The 26,126-nt window shown below is 35.2% G+C and overlaps 2 protein-coding genes and 1 non-coding gene across 4 annotated transcripts in view; 1 reads left to right on the top strand and 2 right to left on the bottom strand.

Annotated features, from left to right (window-relative positions):
* Nucleotides 1-6,894: 6,894 nt before the first annotated feature.
* Nucleotides 6,895-14,452, bottom strand: Psmd10 (proteasome 26S subunit, non-ATPase 10). Of its 2 annotated transcripts, none has more exons than XM_026402654.2 (5): nucleotides 14,183-14,452; nucleotides 11,843-11,941; nucleotides 10,835-10,981; nucleotides 10,575-10,741; nucleotides 6,895-8,005 (listed from the first exon to the last, which is right to left on the bottom strand). In XM_026402654.2, the coding sequence occupies exons 1-5, from the start codon at nucleotides 14,294-14,296 to the stop codon at nucleotides 7,852-7,854; spliced, it is 681 nt and encodes a 226-aa protein (XP_026258439.1). In that variant the 5' UTR covers nucleotides 14,297-14,452; the 3' UTR covers nucleotides 6,895-7,851. The 2 variants fall into 2 exon arrangements, with proteins under 2 accessions (XP_026258439.1, XP_026258440.1); XM_026402655.2 differs by having other exon boundaries at nucleotides 7,920-8,005; nucleotides 10,654-10,741; nucleotides 14,183-14,450.
* On the bottom strand, nucleotides 11,206-11,278 carry Trnav-cac (transfer RNA valine (anticodon CAC)). The gene has a single exon. It is a non-coding gene; the product is annotated as a tRNA-Val (tRNA).
* Nucleotides 14,453-14,533: 81 nt separating the features above from the next.
* The window catches only part of Atg4a (autophagy related 4A cysteine peptidase), a 56,532-nt gene continuing 44,939 nt past the window's right edge, over nucleotides 14,534-26,126 (top strand). The window contains exon 1 of the mRNA XM_026402653.2: nucleotides 14,534-14,604. Within this exon, the coding sequence (XP_026258438.1) occupies nucleotides 14,595-14,604 (10 nt within the window). The 5' untranslated portion in view covers nucleotides 14,534-14,594. The remainder of the gene's footprint in view (nucleotides 14,605-26,126) is intronic.

Here is a 26,126-nt window from a genome sequence, read left to right as displayed (position 1 = left end):
AGAGTTTGAAGCATCTATAATTCCATTAACGGAAGACAGTACTATAATATATGGTGTCTCATGGGTACAGACAGCAAAACGATGAAGGTCTTAAGAATGACCTAATAATCCAAGATTAAACACTAAACACTAAAAATGTCAATTATCAGAATGTTCAAGTAGCTGGAATTAATTTTCCACTTCTACTTTGATGATAGAGACAAATCACAGGAAAAGACTGACAATTGTCAATATTACACCCCTAAATTTCTATAGGATCAGTGGTGACCAGGTAGAAAGGCAGTATTGGCAGTCTTGTAGAGCTCTGTCCTTATTAGCAATGTTCTGTTCAAAATATTGATATATAGTTGTGTTGATGGTTTTTAACTTTCTTGAAATCATGAATCACTGTGAGAATCTGCAGAACAATCTGGTCCCCTTGTCATTGAAAAATGCTTATAAAGTGTCATATGCAGTTTTAGATTAGTTATACACTCCCTGAATGCAAGATTAAGAAGAGTGACTTAGTTTACTGTTTAACAGAATCATGATTCTAAATGATCTTGACAGCTTGGAAGATGAGCTGAAATTAATAAAATAAATTAGACATGAATGGACAGAAAATCTGGAATTTAAGTAATAGAAAACATGTTGTCCATGTAGAAACTATATCTGGATAAGGTTGGGAAGTATGTGAGTTTCATCTGAAATGGTACCTTTGGATCATTTAGGACTCCTTCTTGGTCATTGCAGCAATTTATTTTCCAGACACCCAGGCTTCCCATGCTCCTATTTGCTTAGGAACCTACTCAGGTCTGCATCCCCCAGGCAGGATTAAGTACTCAGAACCGACTTCTACATTTTCCACCTTTCAAAAGATGCCTGTTTTGTAAACTTGTTCAGTGAACATGAACTTTCAAACTTTCATCATCCTGTGATTTCAATCAGGTTGATAAACGAGTCCTCTTAAGGAGAATTTACACCCCCTACCTTTTTTGGCAGTACTGGGGATAGAACCTAGGGACACTTTTTACCACTGAACTACATTTTCAGCCCCTCAAAAAATTTTTTTTGAGACGGAGTCTAAGTTGTTAAGGTTGGTCTCATACTTGCAATCCTCCTGCTTCACTCTCTAAGAGTTGATGGAATTACAGAACACTCCTGTCTCAGACTTCCAAATTGCTTGGATTACGGGACTCTCCTGTTGCAACCCTCAAATTGCTGGGATTACAGGATTCTCCTGCCTCAGCCTCCAGAGTCATTGGGATTACAGATATGTACCACTGCATCCAGTAGGCATATTTACATTTTAAAAGGAATTCTTGAATATGTAACCCTTAATTCAAAGAGTCCAAGTGTTGGAATCTCAGGTACTGGAACAATCCAGAAGAGAGAGATTTCTGGACAAAAGAGCATTTTTGATTCCTTTCAAGTCAAATTATGTGGGTTGCCATCCACTCAGCCTACTTATAAGGTCACTCTGGTCAATACAACTTCATCCCAGTCTACTTTAAGTACATCCAAGACACAATCTATATGTATGCTTGTGATGAATCCTGAGACTGGTAAGATAACGACATAACAAATTAAGTATACTATATCCCACTTGGGCAGTAAAATGGGTTTATATGTTAAAGAGCAGCCCGATAAATAAATTTTTTTTCCAGCTTCCTCAACACTGGATCAGAAGATATTCTGACTAGTTAAGCTCTGACAAAATTATTTCAGCAAAATATTTTTTCAGAGACAGTATTAAATTATTTTTCTATAAGCAGTTAAAATTTAAGTGGGTAGTCCCAACCAAACCTTAAGCCAGGCTTGGGTTTAACCATCTTTTTTTTAAAAAAAATTTTAATTTTTTTGTAGATGTAGAAGGACAGAATTCCTTCATTTTATTTGTTTATTTTCATGCAGTGCTAAGGATTGAACCCAATGCCTCACAAGTACCAGACAAGTGCTTTGCCACTGAGCTATAGGCCCAGCCTAGGTTTAACCATTTTACCACTCAAAAGGATTTCCAGAGACATCTCTAATCTCTTTGTTTTTGCATTTAGCATCCAGGGTATGCCAAAATCAACAGAACATCCTTTTGGTGGTAGATCCATATTCCCTCCTAATTAATTTCTTTATACTGTAACCCATTGGACAGTTACTAAAAAGCTACAATGTAGTAAGCACTGTTGTTGGTGCTGGTGGTGCAACAGAAACAGTGAGCCCTTATCTTAATGGTGAATGCAGTTTTGCTATCTTTGACAAGTTCTTGTGTATTACCAACAATTGTGTGTTGACTACAGGAGAGGAAGGTTGGAATTTGTATTGCATTGGAGAGGGTGTCCATATTATAGTGATCTGTGATGAAAACATAGCAATTCTTGACCAATAGATAAAACCCCCACACATATTGATATCTCTTATGCCCTCTAAAATACCAGGTGATTCCCCTCACAGTGTATGGTAAAAATTTAATATTAGCCTTTTACACTGGCCTCTGTGTCACTTATGTTTGAGGAACTTTCAGTAGGAATTTCAGAGCTAGAAAAGAGGTTTAAGATCAATAGTACTCAATCTTTTTCAATCCCAGTACACTTGAAGGTTATAACACATATAATAATCTCTCCTAACAATGATGAGACTGCAGATAAGATATGATGTAGAATTATATCCTTGATAGGGAAGACAAGGAAGGGGTCAATGTAATTTCAAAAAGCTGGTTCATTCATATATATAGCCACCAAGCCCACAGAGGAGAAACTTTTGAGTAAACAGATGTAAAATAATCTGCTTGAGTTATACGAAAAAATGAGATGAGATACAAAGTCTGGTTCCCAGTGTGTTTCAGTCAGCTTTTTCATTCCTGTGACCAAAAGACCAGACAAGAATAATGTAAAGGAGTAAACGTTTATTTTGGCTTATGGTTTCAGAGGTCTCAGTCCATAGACAGCTGACTTCATTTCTCTGGACCTAAGGTGAGGAAAAACATAATGGAGAAAAAGCATAGTGAAAGAACATAGCTCAGGACATGACAACCAGGAAGCAGAGAGAATTCTGTTCATCAGGGATTAAAAATATAAGCCCCAAAAGCACTCCCTAGTGACATACTTCCTCCAGTTACACCCTACCTAAAGGGAGTTATGCATAGTTAATCCATATCAATGGATTAATACACCAATTAGGTTGTACCTCTCATAATCTAATCATTTCACATCTGAAAACTCTTGCATTGTCTCACACTCAAGTTTTTTGGGGACCCCTCATATCTAAACTATAACAAGTATAATACACTTTGAACTGCACCAAACTACTAATTTCCATGGGAAAAATTTTTTATTAAAGATTGTTTTACAATGTCTACATGCTGGAAAACAGGTTAGAGGACCTCATTAAATATTCAAACTCACTAATCCCACTTGTCTTTGAAAACTTGGTATAAAAGCAAAGAATTCAAATGACCAGGGCTCCAGGAAACAAACAAAACCTAATAAAGAAAAGGAGTTCCTCCTTTCAACAACAGTTACTAGAATAATCCAGAGGAGAGATATATCTGGAAAAGGAGCTTCTCAGCTTCTTTCAAATCAAATCATGTGGGTTGCCATCCACTCAGCATACTTATAAAGTCACTCTGGTTACTGGAACTTCACATCAAGCAATTCTACAATTCCCTGTGGACACCAACTGGGTTTCCTACAACATAATTCAATAACATTACCTGGAGTTACCACAAACCCCACAGATCAAGGGCTAGGTCTCACAAGACGGCTCCCTTCAAACACTAGTCACAAGTATTGGGTGCCCATCCTAATTAGAATAATATATACTCCATGTATGTATGTCAAAATATACTTTACTGTCATGTATATCTAAAAAGAACAAAAACAAATAAATAAAACAAGTATTGGGTGCCCGGTGTATCCATATTTCAGATTTGGATGCAAATTGGGAATTCTCACAATCTCCTTCTCAGGTTGGATAATTTGCTATAATGGCTCACAGAACTCAGGGAAATACTGCCGCAGTCCGGCTGCAGCAAAATAACAGGGGGGTGACGAATAACTTCTGTAGATTGATGCAGCAGGAATAGGAGCCATTTATTGTAGGGCAACAGAGCTATTTATACATTTTGCACAGCTTATCTTAATTAGCATAAACTAGATACATCAATCAACCAATAAGGAATCTCCACACTTATTGGCTCACTTTTGTTACTTCTCAAACCACTCCCTCTGACATTTTGCCAGGCACCATCCAGACTTGTTTACGAACTCTAACATTTCTCTGGCAAAATACCAGGTGTTATTTTTGACTTATTTACAGACCTTAACAAAATACTTATTATTTAACAGTTTATCAGAAAGGATAAACGATATAGATGAGCAGTCATCTGAAGAGGTAAATAATTTGAGGTTCAGGAGGGTTCTGAGCATAGTTTCTGTCCCCATGGAGTCAGGGTGCATTATTTTTCTGGCATGTAAATGTGTTCACCAACCTTGAAGTTTGTTAAACCTCATAGTTTAGGGATTTTTATGGAGGTTTTATCATGTAGGAATAATTCATTATTAACTCAATCCCCAGCCCTTCCTTCTGGAGAATGGGGGATGGAGTTGACAAAGTTCCAAGCTTCTGAACATGGCTTCTGATGAACAGATCCATCCTGAAGCGATCTAGGAGCCCAGGAGTTGCATCATTAGATCAAAAGACAAACCTATTATAATGGAACTCATTTAAATTCACAAGCCCCAAGTTGTTTCTTCTCATTCTTCTTCATGTCCTGTTAACCTGTTTGTAAAGTCAGTTTCTCCATTCCAGTTTCCTAAAAGCCATGTCTTATGCTGAGAAGAAAAGTTAAAACTGCCCTCCCACAAAGCCCTGGCACCAACAAAGGTCAGAGAACTGGAATTCTGGAGTACAGCTTGGCTAAACCTACCTATGCATATTTCCTGGCTTTTTGTTCCTATAAATTATAACAGCAAAGGCAGATTGGCTGTTTTCCCAGTTTGGGCTGAATTGTGATTAAATTCATTTTTCTTTTTTTAAAAATCATTTTCTCTTATTTCAGGATGCAGGTAGGCAACCAATCTAGTTAGTTGGGACCTCAGTAGCCTCTGGCCTAGGCCCTGGTAATACCATCACCTAGGAAACTCAAAGGAATAAAAGCTTCATGTAAGATACTCCTATAACTTCCAGCACTTAGGAAATTACAAGGGTTTTAGGAGCTCTGTGCCAGGAACCTGGGACCAAAACCAAACCAGTATTTCTTATGTCACAGCCAATTTAAAGAAAAGTACAGGGTAGGTATTACAACTAATGGGTTATTATCAAAATGCCAGAGTACCTGCCATTTAGTCCACTGTTTTGGAGTACAGGCAAAAAATAAAATGTCTTAGGAGCCAGGAAAGCTAGATTTTGGTATTGACTATTTCTACAGCTCTGGGTGTTTTTTCATCTGTAAAATGAAGATGATTTCAGTTTTCTTTAAGGCTATGGTAAGAATGGATATAAAAAATTTTAAAGTGTGACAGGGCTACATTATTGTAGAATCTACATGTCTTGACAATTGGTTCAGTATTCTTTTGTTCTTTCACTCAGGGATTCTTTTTTTTAATACCTATTATTTTTAGCTGTAATTTAGTTTACTTATTTTTATGTGGTGCTGAGGATTGAACCCAAGGCCCCGCACGCGCTAGGCGAGCGCTCCACCGCTGAGCAACAACCCCAGCCCCATCAGGGATTCTTAATTTGTTGGGAATTACAAATCTCTTTTGAGGATTTGTGTAAGCTATGAAACCTCTTCCTGGTAAATGCACAAAGTTCTGCATTCAACTTTAGACAGTGAATAGAACTGTGGAACTGGAATCATAGACCCCGAAGAACCCTCGTACTACATCAAAATGGCTAGCAGACTGATTCAGAGGCTTAATAGCATAACAGAATATGGAAACAGAAAACAGTAGATATAGTCATGTAATGATTTCATTGTAGTGTATTTGAGAAATTGGGGAATAAAACACTGGGATCAGACAGTTAAACTATCACCAAAAATTCTATAATAAATGCACTTACCTCAAATCTTAGAACTTTGCTGCAATTGTCAATTCTCTATAATAGACACTTAAGAATTTAATTTTTTCCACTATTTCCATTGACCCGTTTCTTCCATCTTATATTCTCAGTTAAACTCTGCAACTGAATTATCATTTTTTAATTCATTTTGGAAGTAACTGTAAAACATTCTGACCTTGAATCACCTTTATCTCTCTCAGGTATACTATAGAACAGGTAACAATCTGATCGATATTTCATGCCATTAATATAATTGTTTATACAAATCTGTGATTTCAATATTGTTAACAAATCACTTAATTTGAAATACTGAAAGTGTATAAATGACCTGACGCTTGGTTCCATCTATACTGCTTATTGAAAAATTCATACTTAAGAACTAGAATGAGTTTTCTTTTATGTCCACAAAACCTATTACCTCAGACAATAAACTCAGTATTTATGAAGAGAAGCTCTTTAGTCCAAACAGACCCTATTAGAACAAACCTTATTCTCTGGTCATGCTAAAAAAATATTGGAAATACATAATTTCCCCTTCCATCAAATCTATCTCCAGCATTCAGTATAGAAAGTTTGTTCTATAAGATGCTTCCCTGGCTGGGGGTGTATATCTCAGTGGTAGAGGACTTTCCTAGCATATGTGAGGACTTAGATACCATCCCCAGAACCAGAAACAAAGGGAATTCATGTAAAAAGTTTTGTATGTCAACAACCAGTTCCTGTTTACAAAACTCATGTTAGTTACTGGCCATTAAGTCTTGGACTCCAAATTAATCAGTTTGTGGGCTGATTTGGATCACTTATTTCAAGAAGTATTTGTAGCACAAAATTCAAATTAAAAACAATTTGAAGAGTCACTTGGAGTTCATTAGATTTTATGATTGATAATCATTTAAGATGTTTCTCTAAATTGAACTCAAATTTACTTATTAATTTCATTTTGCTCTAAATTTAGTTGGCAATCCAGAAGATTGCTGTTTTTAAATATTTAGTTGCAATTCAAGCTCTACTAAGTTTATTGACTTTAGAGATACTCAAAACTGAGAAATGTAAATACATTTCATGATTTTAAGGTTTAAGTGAACATCTGACTAACTTGCAAGAAAAATTGGGAGACTCTTTCAAAATTTTATTTTTTTAGTTCCTGAAATACAAATCAAAATACCTTTTGGTTACATATCACTTGAACAAGCTTGATACTCTTTTCAATACATGATGAACCAACACAGATACTTGACATTTTCTTTTTAAACACAATACAGATTGTTTTGGAGGAAAACAGCTTATCAGAAAGATGCATGGATACACAGAGTTAGGATATACCCACCAACTTAAAATTTGGTCCACTAAAGTATATTATTATTCTTCCTATAACAAAAATAAATTAATCCTCATAGTTGAAAAAACAGAAATATTTGGCATAGGCTTCTGAGTGAGCTTGAAAAACAAGTTGTGTTTCAACTCTGTAGAGGAACACACAAAATCCACCTAGAAACATCTGACAGAAAAACTGGTCTGTTTGCTATTGGGATTATTCTGCTTCAGATGAGTGAAGGTATACTAGAGGGTGATGAAGACCCATAACAGCCACAGAATCACTTACTGAGAATTAATCAAAATTTAATACAGAATAACACAGGACAACAGTACAATCTCAACAGTTATTCAAATGCCTAAAAAGCAAGTTGTAAGCTTAGAACAAGTACCTCAGCACATTTACGCAATTTTGAAGGTGTGATACTCTGTGTACAAGTGCCTTAGGTTCTGGAACCTTGGGACAACAAAACATACAAAGAAAGAATATACCCAAGCTGCTTAACCTTCAACCATTCTCTTGAGTATTAAACCCAGGCCACCTTTGGCCACTTGCAGGGGTGTCTTTTCTTCCTTATTCTCAATGTATATACTTGCTCCTTGGGACACCAGCAGCTTTGCTTCTTCTACTCTCTCCTCGTCACAGGCTAAGTGTCTGAAATCAAGGATCACAAAGACCAATTAATCACTAACAATTCAATGTAATAGTTAGGATTTCCTGCAAGGTAGTCTAAGCTACATATTATTAGGCAGTGGTAGGTAATATTGGGAAGATATTTCATCAGGAAAGGAAAATCAGTTTGCATGGGAAAGACTATTTATAAGTCACAATCACTGGAACAGCCTTATAACACCAGTTCATAAATCAGAATCTTGGTCTTAGTACAATAGAAGAATGGATGTAAATGCTAACCTAATGTAAAATTTCCTCATTTTATGAAAATTACCCCCAAATACTATATGAAATAATTCAAGGTTTGAATTCAGAAAAGCCTCGATTCATAAGCTGTCAATAGCAATTTGTGTGGCTTAAATTTTGGTAAAGCAATTGAAAAGATTTTATCTTGTTTGATGCATCTGTCTACTTGATGCTAGCAAAGTATTATTACCACCATTTTGTAGTTAAAAATTGTGACAGAGGTTAATGTTCTTGGTCAAAATGACATGGTTTAGCAGTAAACCGGGTGGGGAGGAAACTAACCTTTGTCAGGCACTTATAGTTTGGCAGGAAGCATACTAAGCACTTTATATGTTACTTTACTAAAACCTCATAATAACCTAGTGTGGAAGGAATTATAATACTAAAGATGAAATTAAGATTCAAGAAGATTAACTAACTTCCCTAAGTTAGTTAATATTCATATTTAACATGTTAGAAAGTGGTAGAGTATGGATACTATTCCTAAATCCTATGTTCTTCACAGGACCCTAAGTTGCCTGTTTTCTAGACTGCTTCTAGACCATCCTGCCTTTCAAATTATGGAGAAAGAAGCTGGAATATGGAGGTCTTTCTAAACACAATAACTTAGAATTATAGGAAATATATTTAAATTAAGAGTTTAAAGTCAAACTGGAAACCTCATTCTGGACTAAAAAGATGACTCAAAAAAAGGACTCACTCTTTGACAAAGAAGCAAAGTAACAAAATACTGTGAAAAAGAAAGCAAGGTAGGGTAGGGCTTCAGGTTATACACATATCATTCCAGATGGATTTAAGAGTTAAATGCAAAACAATAATAATGACTCTCAATCAATACATAAAAAAATCCAAATAGCCAGGCATGGTGGTACAACCCTATAATCCCAGGTATTCAGGAGGCTGAGGCAGGAGGATTGCAAGTTCAAGCCACCTCAGCAATTTAGCAAGATCCTGTCTCAAAATAAAAAATAAAAAGGGCTGAGAATGTGGCTGAATGGTTAAGCAACAAGGTTCAATCCCAGGTACCAAAAAATGGCAAACAGAAACACAAAAAGCAAACGACAGCAAAAACAAAAAACCATAATGAAATGTGAAACAAAACCTGTAATAATATATAAGTAAATACGTAACTAGTTGCAGGGTAAAGAAAAGCTTTTCAGTCATGAGGGAAGATTAATAGGTTTCAGTACAGAAGTTGAAAACTTGAACAAAATGAAAAGACAAACTGAGAAAAATATTTTCAACTAACATGGCAGAAAAGTTAGTATTTTTACTATATCAAGTCAAGAGCACTTAGAAGCCAATAAAAAAGAAATTAGTTCTCCAAAAGGAAACTGAGAATGGGACACCAAAAGTTATAATAAAGAAGAAATATAATTAGTCACAGGCATTAAGATTCAAAATCAATGAAAGTAAAAAATGTAAATTGCAACCATGAAATACCATTTTTCACATAATAAAACGATAATTTCAGTGTTGATGAGGGGGTAATAGGTATCTTAAAATGCTATTTGGAGGGTTCAATGATACAACTCCTCTGGAAGCAATATGGTAATGCATAGCAATGGTCTTATAATGTGTGTATTTGTTGAATCAGCAATTCAACTTCTAGGAGTCTATACTAATGCAATATTCAACAATATGGCCAAGGATGAAAGTCAATAAATGTAGCATGTAGTGGAAAACTCAAAAATTGTTTAAATATACCATAATAGAGGAATGAGTAAATTATGGCACATCCATACAATGAAATTGTACATAGGCATTAAAAATGTTTTAAACAGGGGCTGGGGCTGGGGCTGAGTGGTGGAGCGTTTGGCTAGCATGTGTGAGGCACTGGGTTCAATTCTCAGCACCACATAAAAATAAATCAATAAAATAAAGGTATTATGTCCATCTACAACTAAAAAAAATTTTTAAAAATGGTTTGAACATATTTAATGACCTTGGAAAATATTCCCAATATACTATGAGGTGGAAAGAACAAGATATAAAACTACATATACAGTATGACCCCAGTTTTTCTAACATATACATATATATGTAGATAGATAGATAAATACGTAAAATTATAATATTTGCATGTATAAGATTGAAAAGAAATACACAAAAATGTTATCTGGGTTTATTTCTGAGTGGTAACATGATAAGCAATTTCAATTTTTATGCTTTGGTATACATTAAAAGTTTTTGCCATCAACTTGCACTGCATTTATAAGCATAATAAAAAAAATATGATGTGTAAGAATTATTGCAAGAGGGCTAATGTCAGGTAGAACACAAATGACTGCTACTTGTCACTTACAGAGGAGTGTTACCCTCAGTGTCTTGGATGTTTGTGGATGCTTTGTAGTACAGAAGAATATGAATCATCTTCAAGTTACCCTTGGCTGCTGCCCGGTGCATTGCTGTAGCCTCATAATGATCCTTAGCATCTGGATTAGCTCCACCTTCTAGTAACATGACAGCAATCTGGAAAGACAAAAAAGGAAACAATGCAGAGATCCATTTGTGTTTTGCACACATTTAGAACTCAAAAGAATCAGGCTAGGGATGAACCAATACCTCATGCCTGTTTTTAGAAGCTGCATAATGTAGGGGAGTACAGCCATTTTGATTGACGGCATTCACTTGTGCACCTTTTCCCAGGAGCGCCTTTACAATTTCATCCCGGCCAGCAGAAGCAGCAATATGAAGAGGAGACCAGCCTGCCTGTAAGAGGTGGGTCATACAAAAGTCAGAGGCCAAAGGTACAGATATCAACATGAACAGATTTTAAATATTCTTGTTTCCCCACCATTAAGCATTGTGGAAAATCAGGAAACCAGAATGTGTAAAAAGAAGAATAACCCCAAATCCCATAATATAGACATACTGATACATAAGTCTAATTCTAATGTGCTTTCTCCCATACAAAACTTTTTTTTTTTTTTTTTTGGTGGTGCTGGGGATTGAACCCAGGGCCTTGTGCATGTGAGGCAAGCACTCTACCAACTGAGCTATATCCCCAGTCCCCCATACAATACTTTTAAAAAACTATATATTTAGTTATAGGTGGACACAATATCTTTATTTTATTTTTACTGAGGATAGAACCCAGTGCCTCATGCATGTGAGGTGAGTTCTCTCCCTCTGAGCCACAATCTCAGACCCCCATACAAAACTTTTTAACATTGAAATTGGGACTGGAGGATATAAATTTCCATGTACATTTTTTGTAATTTCCACTTATAATGCTGGTCATTCTTTGGAATTATACTTTGTTGTTTCTACATTATTTTATCAATACTCACCAAAAAATTCCAACATAATAAAAAGGGTATTCAGTCTTTTAGGGGCCATAAGAATAAGGCCTAATTGGTATTTCTGCCCTAAATCACAGAGTATGTGTGACAAATTAACATTCTAAAATAATACAAACACTAGTCTCAGGCTTGATCACCAGAGCTATGCTGTAACTTCCTCCTTGTGAAGGTTGTAATTTTGTTTATGAGCTTAATACTCATGCTTCAGTAAACACCAGTCTGGAGTCAAAAGATAATTGGGGATTTATCAACTGTGTCAAGTACTCACATCATCTTTATCATTCACTGGCACTCCAAGTTGCAGCAAGAACTCAACAATTTCAGTATGTCCGGCTGAACATGCCCAGTGCAATGCAGTTCTGCTGTCCTACATGGGGAACAGAGAAAGACTACAATAAACATTCATGAAGAGAAATAGAAGGCCAAAAGGCAGAAAAAGTAACATTGGTGCTAAAAACAAGAAATGGAGAACACTGGATCCCCAGGTCAGTAAACTTAAAATCTTATCGTCTACTAGTATGAGAGAGAGCTAAATTTTATCAATATGGGGTGAATAACATCAGTGAATATAAATAATTCTGGCAGAGTACAGCAATGAAAGCAATAGAGCTAGAAACTTATTCCAATGCTTTAGCAGAATGGAGCTTTGACAATTTATTACTACATTACTTATGTACCTGTATGTCAGACACTGCGTTAGAAGGTATATATGCATCATCTCATTTTACCACCCCCATCCTATACATTAGCTATTATCAGCTTTTACAGATAAGGAAACAAAGACTCTTTAAAGCCTAGCTATTTATCTAAGGTCACACAACTTATCCAAATTCTGTCTAACTCTGAAATCTCTATTACTACACTGATCTCAAGTTAGATGTTCTAGAAAGAACCAATGAATCTTATGGGGGGGAAAAGTGTTTCTAAAACTAGTTGAGATTATCTATATAATCATTTTTAAAAACATTACCCACAAATTAAAAAGTAACAAAATGTTTTATTTTATTTTATTTATTCATTGGTATGTGGTGCTCAGGATCGAACCCAGTGCCTCATACATGCCAGGCGAGCACTCTGCCACTGAACCATGACCTCAGCCCTAAAAATGTGTTTTAAAAAATAACTAGGAGTTAGTCCTGTTTCTCAAAGAGAATCACTATTTACATTATTATATTTCTTAGTTGGCCCTGTGTAATAGAAGGTGGTATTACTGTTTATTTTTTGCAGTGGCAAGGATTGAATCTAGGGCCTTCTGCATGCTAGGCAAGAACTCTATATGAGTAGCTCTGAAATTAGTAATATTTTGCCACATCTGCTTCATCTAGTTTCCCTCAATTACAAACTCTATCATGACTCTTCACTCCTATTTTGGCACTTAAAATATAAAAAGTATTTTCTTACTTTTTATATTACAATACCACTATTACACTTATTAAAATTAACATTAACTCCTTTATATGATACTTAGTGTGTATTCAAATTTCCCCAGTTGTCTCCCAAATATCTTTTTGCAGCTTATTTAAAATCAGGATTCAAACAAAGCCCATAATTTGCATTTGGCTACTACATTTTTTATGTGTTTTAATTCCAAATAGCCCCTCTCTTCACCTCCCCCCACTCATTTTATGCAACTGACTAGATGGTTAAATTTTTAATGGAGTATTATTAAATCTCAATATGTATTATTTTTATTAATTTAATAATTAATTAATTTAATAATTATTACCAGGCCACAATGAAGGCACACTAGGCAAATGTAAGGGAATTTTCAGGTTGGGTAATAAAGGAAAGTTCCAGAAAAGAGAAAATAGTCTTCCTTATTTTGAATTATCTTCCAAAAGATACAAAATAGAATATTTTAAATATGGGACACTGTCTTACAGAAGGCAATCTATCTATATATTTGTTGCCCTACTGGGGGGAACCATGAATCTTTGTAGAAATTCAATGAAAGCATGAGGGTCCTTTGAACAAGGGAAAAGAAAGAAACGCTTCCCAATAGTCTATTCATTTTTGTTCTGTTTAAAAGACGCGTTCATTCACTATGGAAATCCCACTCTTTCAAGGTCTAACTTGTTTTATCTTTTTCAAAGCCTTTTCTAATTATCACGACATTTGCATCAGGTCTTCCCATTACATGTTCTGAAAGTACCATGTAAACTTCTTTCCCATTTATTTACCATTTGCAACCAGACATATGTTTTTGTAGTTATTTTATTAATCGACTGTATACCCAGCTCCTAGCAAGCTTCCTGGGGCAGAAGAGTCGTTCAGTCAAACGTGTTCCACTAAATACAATCACTAAGGGTAAAGAAACCCACAAAATAAAGCTTTCCTCCTCACGGACATCTCAAAAGACAGGGCATTTCTGAGAAATGCGGTAGACATTCTAGAAATATCCAAAATTCAGCGAGCTAAGCTCCGAGCCAAAAAAAATATTTGAGGTCTGCCTGGCTAGCTCCGGCAGCCCGAATATGAGTCCTGAGGTGACCCCGGGGCGCGGATGGGGAGGAGAGGGCGGGGATCTGCCCCTCGTGGAACCGGCCTCTGCTTGGCCCAGGCCCGGGAAGACGTGTAAGGCTGCTGGCAGGCCCTAGCGCTGCTTTACCTGGTCAGTTCTAGTAGCCAGTGATTTATCGGCCAGGATGCTCTCCTTCAACTCCTCCAGCTTCCCGCTGTAGGCCAGGTTGCAGACCATCAGGTTAGACACACACCCCTCCATTTCGCTTCCCCAGGATCTCGGTGAAGCGCAAGGGACTCCCGCCTCACGTCCCAGGCTCCTGCTGCCAGTCAGGAGAGCCTAGAGATCCACCAATCACCACTTTTCTCGTTCCCTTGTTTCTTTTTCCACCGCGTGGCGATTCTGGGAGTTGCAGTTTGAGAGCAGTTCCGGGCAGGGAGGCGCCTTTCCTGTCCTCACGGACTCGGCCTCTAGCAGTGAAAAACTACAAGTCCCAGGGTCCCTTGCGACGGCCATAATCAAGTTGCCGGTGGAATTGGCCCAGGATGACAGCTGGAGAATGGAGTCAGGTACGGGAAGCGGCTTCGTGTGGAACTCTGTGAAAGAGCTGGGGTGGGTGGTCGCTGTTGGGGCATTGAGTCGGCCACAGAAATCGGTTGCAGAGGCAGGGCAAGAGAGTTACGGGAGCCTAAAGGTGCTGTCCCTCGGGGGGCCCTGACCTGCACTGGCAGGCGGAAGGGACAACAGTTGGAGCTGAATACAATCTCCAGAGCTGGAACCAGTGTCTGTGGTTACCCTCCCCCTCCCCGCCACCGCCCCAGGAGTAGAAAGAAGTAGGGTTTAATTATTCTGACATCTCAGAAGAGTGGCATCAGAGCAGGGTTCTGCTCTAGTAGTGATAGCATACAACATCATACTAAGATGATGTACCAGTGTGATGCCAAAGGCAGGGTGTGATGCCCTGGGAGCCACTTGATATCTAAGAGAACTCAGTGAGTCCTTAGCCTGGTGACATCACTACTTAATGAGGGTCCTCTTAGGGATACAGTGGTATGGTGTTGGCATTTTAATATCACGATAATAACTATGGCATTGAGGCTTTGCTACAACTATTTAAGTTAATAGTGTTTCTTTTTATGGAAATTTCAAATAGTGCCAAAGCAGAAATGATGCAAGGCTTATCCTTTATAGGGCATATCCAGAAGGGCATTATGCCCAAACTAGGTAATTATAAGAATGAATACATTCAGGAAAGAGATTGGTTGTATTTATGTTTATCCTGTTATGGTGTAGAAGAGGGCTTACTTAGTAAACTCTCTGTTTAAAAAAAAAAAGTAAATATTTTAGGATTTTTGGGCCAAAAGGTAAAATCGAGTATATTTTATAAGCATTTATATGACAAGAGAGAAGATTAGTTTTGAAAAATGTTCATTGATGAAATTCAAACTATAATAATAACTTTTTTGTAACATAGGACTACTAATGAGACGAATGGAATTCTTTTGGGGATAGCATTTTGCTTAATTGGGGTTCAAAGTTGGTGTTCCTTATCATCAACATTGACTCCAAATGTATCTGTTAATGCTGATCTGTGATGAGATTTTATCTATTTCATCTTTGAAAATGTCTTTTCACACAAATAGGTACTGCCAGATACTGATATTCGTCCATGAACATAAATTTTTAAATTTTTATTTAAATACATTTTTAAAATTTCACAACAGCTTTGGATTTATAAAAAATTTTGAAAGATAGTACAGAATTTCCATTTATCTTTCACCTAGTTTCCCCTGCTGTCTTTTCTGTTTTAACAGCTTTATTGAGGTGTATTTACATATCATAAAATTCACCTATTTCAATTTTATAATTAAATGATTGTAGTGAGTTTACAGAGTGATGCAGCTGTCGCTATAAATAAGGAATAGAACACTTACCTTCCCAATAAGATCTCATATCCATTTACAGTTTATCCCCATTCCCACTCCTAGCACAGGCGACTAATAAATCTATTCTTGTCTCTATAAATCTGCTTATTCTTTATACCTCATGTAAATGAATCATGTAGTGTATGGTCTTTTGTGTCGGGCTTCTTTTATGTAGCCTATTTTTGAGGTTCAATCATGTTGTAGTATGTATAAGTACTTCCTTAATTTTTATTGCAATTAGTATTCTATTTTATGGATATAACATGTTTTTGTTTATTCACTAGCTGACAGATATTTAAGTTCCTTCCAATTGTTGGCTATTATGCTGCTGAGAGAATTTGAGTGCAAGACTTTGGGTAGATATGTTTTCATTTCTCTTTGGTAGATACCTAAGAATGGAATTACTGGATCATAGGGGACTTTTTTTTTTTTTTTTTTTGGTGCTGAGGATTGAACCCAGAAGTGCTTAATCACTGAGCCACATCCCCAGCCCTTTTTAATATTTTATTTAGATACAGGATCTTCCTAGTTGTTTAGGGCCTGACTGAGTTGCTGAGGCTGGCTTTGAACTTGAGATCCCCCAGCCTTGGCCTCCCGAGTGACTAGGATTACAGGCATGCACCACTGAGACTGGCTAGATCATAGGGAAATTTTATATTTAACTTTTAAAGAAATTGCAAAACTGTTTTTCAAATAGCAGCACCATTTTGCATTTCTACTAGCAATGTATGTTGGTTCCCATTGTTCCACATTTTCAGAAACATTTGTTATTGACTCTATTTTCTATTTTAGCCATTCTAAGTAGGTGTGAAATATCTCATTGTATTTTAAATTTGTTTCCTTAATGACTAATGGCAGTGGGCATTTTTTTTCTTATGCCTTTTAGTCATTGATATGTCTTCCTCGGTGAAGAATCTGTTCATATCTTTTCTCATTTTAAAATTGGGTTATCTTTTCTATTGTTGAGTTGTAAAAAGTGTTTATGTATTCTAGAAACAAGTCTCTGACAGGTATATTATATATAAATATTTTCCCCCAGTGAGCTGCTTGTCTTCTCCTTTTCTTTAATATTTTTTAGTTGCAGATAGACACAATACCTTTATTTTATTTATATTTTTGTAGTACTGAGAATTGAACCCAGTACCTCACATGTACCAGGCAAGTATTCTACCACTGATCCACAATCCCAGACCCTATTTTCCTTGTCTTGAAGGTGTCTTTTGAAGTGAAAAAGTTTCAAATTTTGATGATATCTTACTTATAATTTGTTTATTTTATGGTTCATGCTTTTTTTAAACCTAAGAAGTCTTTACCTAATCCAAGACCTCAATGACTTTCTCCTAGTTATTCTTGTAGACAATTTATTGTTTTTTTTTCTCATATTTAAGTCTATGATTCATTTTGAGTTAATTTTTCTATATGGTATGTGATAAAGTTCTAAGTTCATATTTTAATGCATATAATCAAGTTATCCCAGCAACCTTTGCTGAATATCTTTTTGTATTTGTCACAACTGATGAACACACGTGGGTATATTACTATTAACTGTACTCCACACTTTATTCCAGTTTCACTAGTTTTAAATCTGAATGGTGTCCTTGGTACAATATTACACTCAAGCATTCTGTCTCTTTAGGCTCTTTTGGTACAATTGTGAAGATTTCTTAGACTTTGCTCATTTTTATGGTCTTAAATTTTTTATGTGTACTTGTCAGATACTTTGTAGAAAATTCCTCAATTTGGATTTCTCTGGTGGGTTTCTTGTGACTTAGACTGGGAGTTATATTTTTTGGTTGAAGTCTGAAGAGATGAAGTGACATTCTCATCATAGATTATTAAGGGTACATAAGCATATGATTTTAATTGAGCCTATTCATTGTGTGGAAGAGAATTCTATTAGATTCATCATTCTCTTAATATTTGCCTTTTAGCATGTCATTATATTGCAAATTAATAATTTTCCCTTGAAAGTTAGGTGAAAACTCCTCAAATGAACATTTAAATGAATCCTGGAATATGAAAATATCCTTTGTGCTTGCTCAAGGTCCAAAAACTGTTGTTGAAAGTTTGAACTCAGAAAATATATATGTGGCAAATTTGTATGGAAGTAGAGATCATGTTTCTTGTCTTAACATTTTTTAAGGTCACCTTTAGGACACAGAAAATTTCACCCTTGCTAGATGAAAAGTTCAATGCACTTGTTTATAAATATATACTGTTCTGTATACTGTATTGAGAATGATAGAAATATCTATTTCTATCATTCTCAAGCTTCTCTCCCCACAACTCCCAGTTCTTGACAACAACTAAAGTGATTTCTGATATTAGTTTTTTAAGTGTACAATTTAATGATTTTAAGTATTTATCAAGTTATGTTGCCATCAGTATAATATTTTTATATTTATTTATTTATTTTTATGTGGTGCTGGTGATCGAACCCAGTACCTCACATGTGCGAGGCAAGTGCTCTTCCACTGAGCCACAACCACAGCCCCTATCAGTACAATATTATTTCATCATTTACATCACCCAAGAGAGACCTCGTGCCTATTTTCAGTTACTTTGCATTTCTACCCCAAACCCTAGGCAACTACTCATCTCTTTTGTGTCTATAGATTTTTATTTTCTGTATTTGTAACAGAATAATACAGTATGTAGTCTTTTATGTCTGGCTTTTTTCATTTAGCATAATAATTTTGATATTTATCCAAATTATAGCTCATATCATTACTTCATTGTTTTCATGGCTAAATAATATTTCATTTTATCGATCTAACACATCCTTTTTATTAATTCATAAGTTTATGGGCATTTGAATTGTTATCACCTTTGAGATGCTGTGAATAATGCTGCTAATAAACAGTTGCATACAAATTTCTATGCAAGCACATGTTTTCATTTCTCTTGTGTTCATGTCTGGGAATGGAATTGCTGGTCATATGTTATCTATATCTATAGTTTATGGTAGCTATGTTTTATATTTAATTTAAACTTGTTATTAGTTTTTGAGGAACTGACATACTATTTACCAAAGTGGCTATATAATTTTTAAAATTTTTTTTTAGTTGTAGATGGACACAATACCTTTATTTTTTAATTTATTTCCTCATATGTGGTGCTGAGGATGGAACCCAGTGCCTCACACATGCAAAGCAAGCACTCTTCCACTGAGCTACAATCCCAGCTCTTGGCTATACCATTTTTTTAAAAATATTTTTTAGTTGTTGATGGACCTTTATTTTATTTGCCTATTTATATGTAGTGCTGGGAATTGAACCCAGCGCCTCACACATACAAGGCAAGCACTCTATCACTGAGCTAAAACTCCAGCCCCCATGACTATACCATTTTACCTTCCCACTAGTAACTTATTTGGGCTCAAAGTTCTCCACATATTTACAAATACATACTTTCTTTTTATTATACTCATTTTAGTGGGTATGAAGTGGTATCACATTTTTGTTTATTGTTATGATTTGTCATATCATAGGAAGTATATAAAGCATCTTGATATTACTTGTAATTAAATGTTAGTTGTTAAAATGACTTTACTATGATGTAAATTTCACATATACATTGTTTTGCCTTGTAATTTTATGTTGAATTAATTAAGAAGCATTTGAAGTGTGCAGCAAAAGCTATATTTACAAAGCCATTCAGTGTTCATTAATAGTGATTGAAGGAATTTCTCCTAACCATTTAAAATGTAAAAATCATCCTTACCTTGTTTTCCATACAAAACATGAGATTGACTGAATTTAGCCTGCCAACCATAGTTTGTATTTAGTAGATGCTTGGTAAATACTTACCCAGTTTATTATGAAGGTAGAGTAGACCCATTGTATGGTATTCATAAAGAATTGTGCATAGTGACATTTCCTCATAATGATACATCAAGGAACTGGATCAGATTGTTATAAGCAGCTGGGAAACTCCAAATGTCTCTCCTACTGAATGACTTCTTCAGGTGATCTTTTATAGACAATAAATTGTGCTTTTATTTTATTTGGTAGACATGGTAGCTCACTTCCAACTCAGACTCCCTTAGGGCCAAGGGTAAGGTATTCTTGACTTTTTGCAAACTTCAAGGTAAATGTATCTTAGAAGAGAAGCTTTTTTCTGTGTCTGGCCCCAAGTTATGGAAACAATGTGTTTGCTGTTTATAGCTATCAAGGGACAATGGGAACTCTGTTAGGGTCTCACTCCCTTGCTGCTTATATGATTGAAGTTCCCCTATTGCCTTTTCTATTAGTCGCCTAGACCAAGTGCTAGAACAAGCCAAGGTAAGTTTCTAGACTTAAGTGTAATGCTAATAAAAACTAGCAGTAATAGATCACATGTGAGACATTGTGCATATCCCATGTAACCCTTTCAACAACCCTATGAAGTAGGTATTATTGTTCCCTAGCCCATACCTTTTAAAAATGAGAAAACAGGGATAGAGAAGTGAAGTAACATGTTTAGTAAAAGTTGGAGCTAAAATTGAAATTCAGGCTTATTTTTACCTCAAAGCCCTAGCATATGACTACTGCAACATACTGCTGAATATTACTGAAGATGAAATTATATGTAACTGAAAATCCCAGATGATACAATAAAAATTTCTGTCAGAATTCTTTGGGCTGTAACTCTGTCTGATTGTGGGGAAATGGCATGTTTTTCATGTTCTAGGTTAATAGGATCCAATAGAACCTTTTGTGATGTTGGTCAAGATCAATATCTACTATTGTTCCTGCATGGTAGTCATTAGGCATATGTGGCTATAGAGTACCTGAAATGTGTTTAGTAACTGAATTCTAAATTTTATTTACTTTTAATTATTTTGAATTTAAATAGCTTCATCTGGCTAGTGGCTACCATTTGGGACTATGTAGAAGGTTAAGTTTTCTCCACTTGCTTCTTTTAAATCCTTACTAAATATTTTACCTAATGCAAATATTCTTTCTATAGCACACCTGGGAATGAATACTTTCTTTTAGTGAAAAAAATGTGTGTGGGGGGAAGACCACACACAGAGTATATGCAAATCACTTAACTGCAGGACAATCATAGGAATAGGTTCTGTGTTATCTAGCATGGAACTCCTCCATTCATACCACTTACTAGATAAATTTTGAACAACTGGCCTCAAAACCCTTCGCAATTGATTTCTCATTGGTTGCAAATGTTGCCAGCACTTCACAATTGTGATTGCCTAGAATGTGATGTTTTAATCTGTGGCTATAATATACTTTAATCACACGTGTTTTTATTTTAATTTGTTATATATGATAGCAGAATGCTTTATAATTCACATTACACATATAGAGCACAATTTTTCACATCTCTGGTTGTACACAAAGTAGAGTCACACCATTCGTGTCTTCATATGTGAACTTATGGTAATGATGTCCATCTCATTCCACTGTCTTTCCTACCCCATTCTCCCTCCTCTTTCCCTTCCTCTCCTTTTCCCTATCTAGAGTTCCTATACCCCCCCCCCCAACCACATTATGAATCAGCATCCTTAAATCAGAGAAAACATTCGGTGTTTGGTTTTTGGGATTGGCTAACTTCACTTAGCATTATATTCTCCAACTCCATCCATTTACATGAAAATGCCATGATTTTATTCTGTTTTAATGCTGAGTAATATTCCATTGTGTATATATACCACATTTTCTTTATCCATTTATCTACTGAAAGGCATCTAAAATCACATGTGTTTTTTGATCCCATTGTTAAATGTCCTTGGTATTGTATGTCACTGGCCTATAAAAAGTTTTCTTATTTAAAAATCTATCCCTTCATTAAACTGGCATACTGTTATAGACTATTATGGTAAAACATTTTGTTTATTTATTTTCTGAGTTTTAGCTCCCACACGTTTGTTTTGGAGTTACTAGCTTTTAAGTGATTGCTTTTTAAAAATATATGAATAATAAAAGGTCCATATGAAACTGTAAAAATAGCACAGAAAGATTCTATATAACATTCATCCTGTTTACCTCAATCATTAGATTTTACATAATTATAATATGAAAAACAAGAAACTATCATTAAAACAATATGTGCTTATAGTTTTATATTATTTTTCACATGCATAGATTCATTTAACTATCATCACAATCAGGAAATGTTCTTCTGTGTTACCAATTTTTAGTCATGCTCATTACCTACCTCCACCATTCATAACCCCTGACAAATACTAGTTTGTTTTTATTCTACTCTGCCATCAAGTTTGTATGTCACATATTTTGGTATGATGTATTTTCATTTTCATTCAGTTTAATGAATTTGTTTACTTAAGACTTCCTCTTTGACCTATGGATTATTCAGAGGTACATTGCTTAAGTTCTAATTGTTTGAAAACTTTCTCATTTTCTTTCGTTTCCCATCTTTTAGTTTGATTCTATAATAGTTAGAAAAACATTTTAAAGATTGAGCAACAAAATTTCAGTTATTTCAAACTTGCTCATGTCTGTTTTATAACTCAGGATATGGTTTTTCTTGGTGAATGTTTCATGGCAACTTGAAAAATGTATATTCTTCTATATTGGGCAGAGTGTTCCATAAATGCCAATTAGATCTTGTTGGTTTATTGTGTTGTTCACATCTTCCGTATCAGTTTCTGAAATAAAGGATGTTGAAATCCCCAACTATAATTGTTGACTTATCCACTTCTCTTTTCAGTTTTATCAGTTTTGCTTCATGTATTTTAAGGCTATATTGTTTAGTGCAAACAAATTTGGGATCCCTATGTCATCCTGATGGATTGGCCTATTTATCATTAGGTGGTTTCCCCCTATCCCTTGCAATTTTCTGTACTCTGAAATCCACTTTACCTGATATAATATAGAAATTGTTCCTTTAAAAAATCATGTTTACATGATATAGCTCTTTCCATCTTTATGTTTTTAGTCTGCCTATATTGTTGTATTTGAATTGAGTTTCTTGTAGACAGCATATAGTTGGATCATGTTTTTCTCTATTTGCCAATGTCAGTCTTTTATTTGATACGTTTACACAATATATATTTTATGCAAAACTTCATATGTTAGGGCCTAAGTCTGCTGTTTTGGTTTTGTTTTCTGCTTTGTTTTACCTGGCTTCTTTTGGGTCATTTGTAACCTTTTTAGAATTGTGTTTTGACTTACTTATTGTATGTTTGAGCACATGCACGCTCATGCATTGGTAACATTATCAGAGATCCTGTGTTGACATTTTAACAGTTTGAGTAAAGTATAGAAACATTACCACTCTTTAAGTCACTTTACTCTTCCATTTGTGTTATAATTTTCTTAAATATTACTTCTATGTACTTTTAGAATCACATCAATGTTATGATTTTTTGCTTTAGTTGTCAATCATAATTTAGAAAACTATGAAAAACAAAGAAAGTCTATTGTATATACCAATATTTTTGCTCTTTGTGTTGTTATGTTTTTTTCTTCCTGATATTCACAGATCCCTTCTTTCATCTTCCCTTTCCATTTCAAAAATTTCCTTCAGTCATGCATTCCTTTAGATATATCTGATGGCAATGAATTCTTGGTTTTTCTTCATTTGATTATATCTTTATTTACCCCTAAAGGATGTTTTATCTGGATATAGAATTATGGATTAATAGCTTTTTCCTCTAGGCACTTGAAAAAAAAAGTATATTTCTGTTTGTGCACCAAGGCTCTTGTTAAGAAGTCTGTTCTCATTCAGTTTTTCCTCTATAAGTAAAGTATCACTGTCTCATACCTTTTTAGATTCTTTTCTCTTTCTTTATTTTTGATTATGTTGACTTCATGTGAATCATTTGCATTTATAATATTGGGATTTGTTCAGCTTCTTGAATCTATAGGTTTATATATTTTGCCAAATTTTAAAGATTTTCATGATTTAGCCATTCTAGGATGTATATGCACATTAAAACATTTTATCATACACCATAAATGCTACTTTTATTTGTCAATTTAAAAATTAATTAATTTATAAAATTTTGGAAGCGTTTCACCAATTATTTTTTGAATACTCTTAGCCTCACACTGATTTTTCTCTCATTTTGGTACTCTAATGACATGAACGTTTAATATACCATTATAGCCCCATAGTCTCAGAAGCTCTGTTCACTTTTTTTCTAATTTCTTTTCTTTAGGTTGTTTGGACTGTGTAATTTCTATTATTCTATCACCAGTTTCACTTGTTCTTTCCTATGCCATCTTATTTTTGCTATTAAGCCCATCTAGTGTTTTTTTTTCATTTGGTTATTTGGTTTTTCATTTCTAAAACTTCCATTTGTTTCTATTGTATACATTCTATTTCTTTTCTGAGACTTTCTATTTTTTAAATTCGTTTCCAGCATGTTTATAATTACTTTTTTGAGTTTTTTTCTCTTTTTAAAAATGTATTTCTATTAGTTCTAATCAGTTATACTTGACAGCAGAAAGCTTTTTGATTCATTGTACACAAATGGAGCACAACTTTTAATTTCTCTGATTGTACACCATGTAGAGTTGTACCATATTTGCAGTCATACAGTTACCTAGGATAATGATGGTCATCTCATTCCACAATTATTACTCCCATGCCCCCTCCCCTTCCCTCTCTCCCCTGTAATTACTTTTTGAAGCATTTTAAGTTGGTTTATTTAAAGTCTATTTTGGATGATTCCAATATCTGTATCATCACAGTGTTGGTGTCTGTTGAATATCTTTTCTCATTCAAATTTATATGTTCCTGTTTATTTGCAACATGAGTACATTTTTATTACATTCTGGACTTTTAGATTATGAGACTCTAGATCTTATTTCATTCATCTGTTTTAGCAAGCCTACTCTAACACCATTCAGGAGGAATGGGGTATGCATTCATTAATGCCAGATGGAGGTGAGAATTTAGTTTCCTACTCACCATATATTGATTACAGGATAGGAGTAGGAGTGCCATTGTTACTGGGCAAGGGTAAATTTCAGGATCCTCACTAGGTCTACACCATTACCATCTAGACTTAGAGAAAGAGGCCTCTATTACCATCATGTTTTGGGAGGCTCATTGCTGCCTGGCAGGGATGAAAATCCTAGATCTCCAATCTACATTTTCTGAAACTACCTCATGGAGAAGGGGAATGGTATGTATGACTATTTCAAGCCAGATGAAAAGGGACCACATGAAATTAGAATGGAGATCAGTAAATTAGAGGTAGGGAGGAGAGAAGAGAAAGGGGAGACACTAGGAAATGAAATTGATCAAATTATGTTATGTGCGTGTATGTATATATTTTAATTAATCCTGCTGTTATGTATAATCATAATGTACCAATAATAAAATAAAGCCAGATGAAGGTGGAAGTCTAGACTCCCTGATGAGAGTAGTGGTTGAATTGTAGTTTTTCTCTTGGTGCTTGACTGGGAAATTATCATCTGAAAGTATTCTGTCTTTGTAAACTTCCCCCTCCCTGATCTTTTGACCTAAGATAAGCTAGCTTTTTGATGGATGTGGGTGCACACTCATCAGTTTGCTGGTTTCCCTATCACAAGTTCTAGCATATATTATTTAAAAACAAAACTCAGGCCAGGCGCAGTGGCACACCCCTGTAATCCCAGTGTCTCAGGAGGCTGAGTAGGAGGATTGCGAGTTCAAAGTCAGCCTCAGCAAAAAGCGAGGTGCTAAGCAACTCAGAGAGACCCTGTCTCTAAATAAAATACAAAATAGGGCTGGGGATGTGGCTCAGTGGTTGAGTGCCCCTGAGTTCAATCCTTGGCATCCCCCACTCCAACACACACACACACACACAAACAAACAAACAAACAAACAAACAAAAACACCTCAGGAAACTCACTCCTATATCATTTCTTGGGCCTTTAGATAGATCCCTAGCCCAGACTTCTTTCTACCTATTAGAGACACATGAGAGATGAATCATAAATATATTTATAAATAAATATAATATATAATGAATACTTATTTGTAATGCCCAGTGTTTTTAACTATGCTTACTGGGAGAAACAGGGAAAAGTGAATCTACTCCATCTTTTCATGGAACCAGAATATATAAGTGGTTACTTAAAGAAGACATGGATGTTGTATAATTAAGAACAGGTAAATTTACTCAGATCTTCATTTCCTGATTCCAAGTTCCTGCTCACCACCTTTTTATTTTTTGTTTTTATGAATTTGATGCCTTAAATGTTTAGATA

This window comes from Urocitellus parryii, chromosome X, assembly GCF_045843805.1.
Source record: "Urocitellus parryii isolate mUroPar1 chromosome X, mUroPar1.hap1, whole genome shotgun sequence".
Lineage (NCBI taxonomy): Eukaryota > Metazoa > Chordata > Mammalia > Rodentia > Sciuridae > Urocitellus > Urocitellus parryii.
This window is presented reverse-complemented; position numbering and strand designations above follow the sequence as displayed.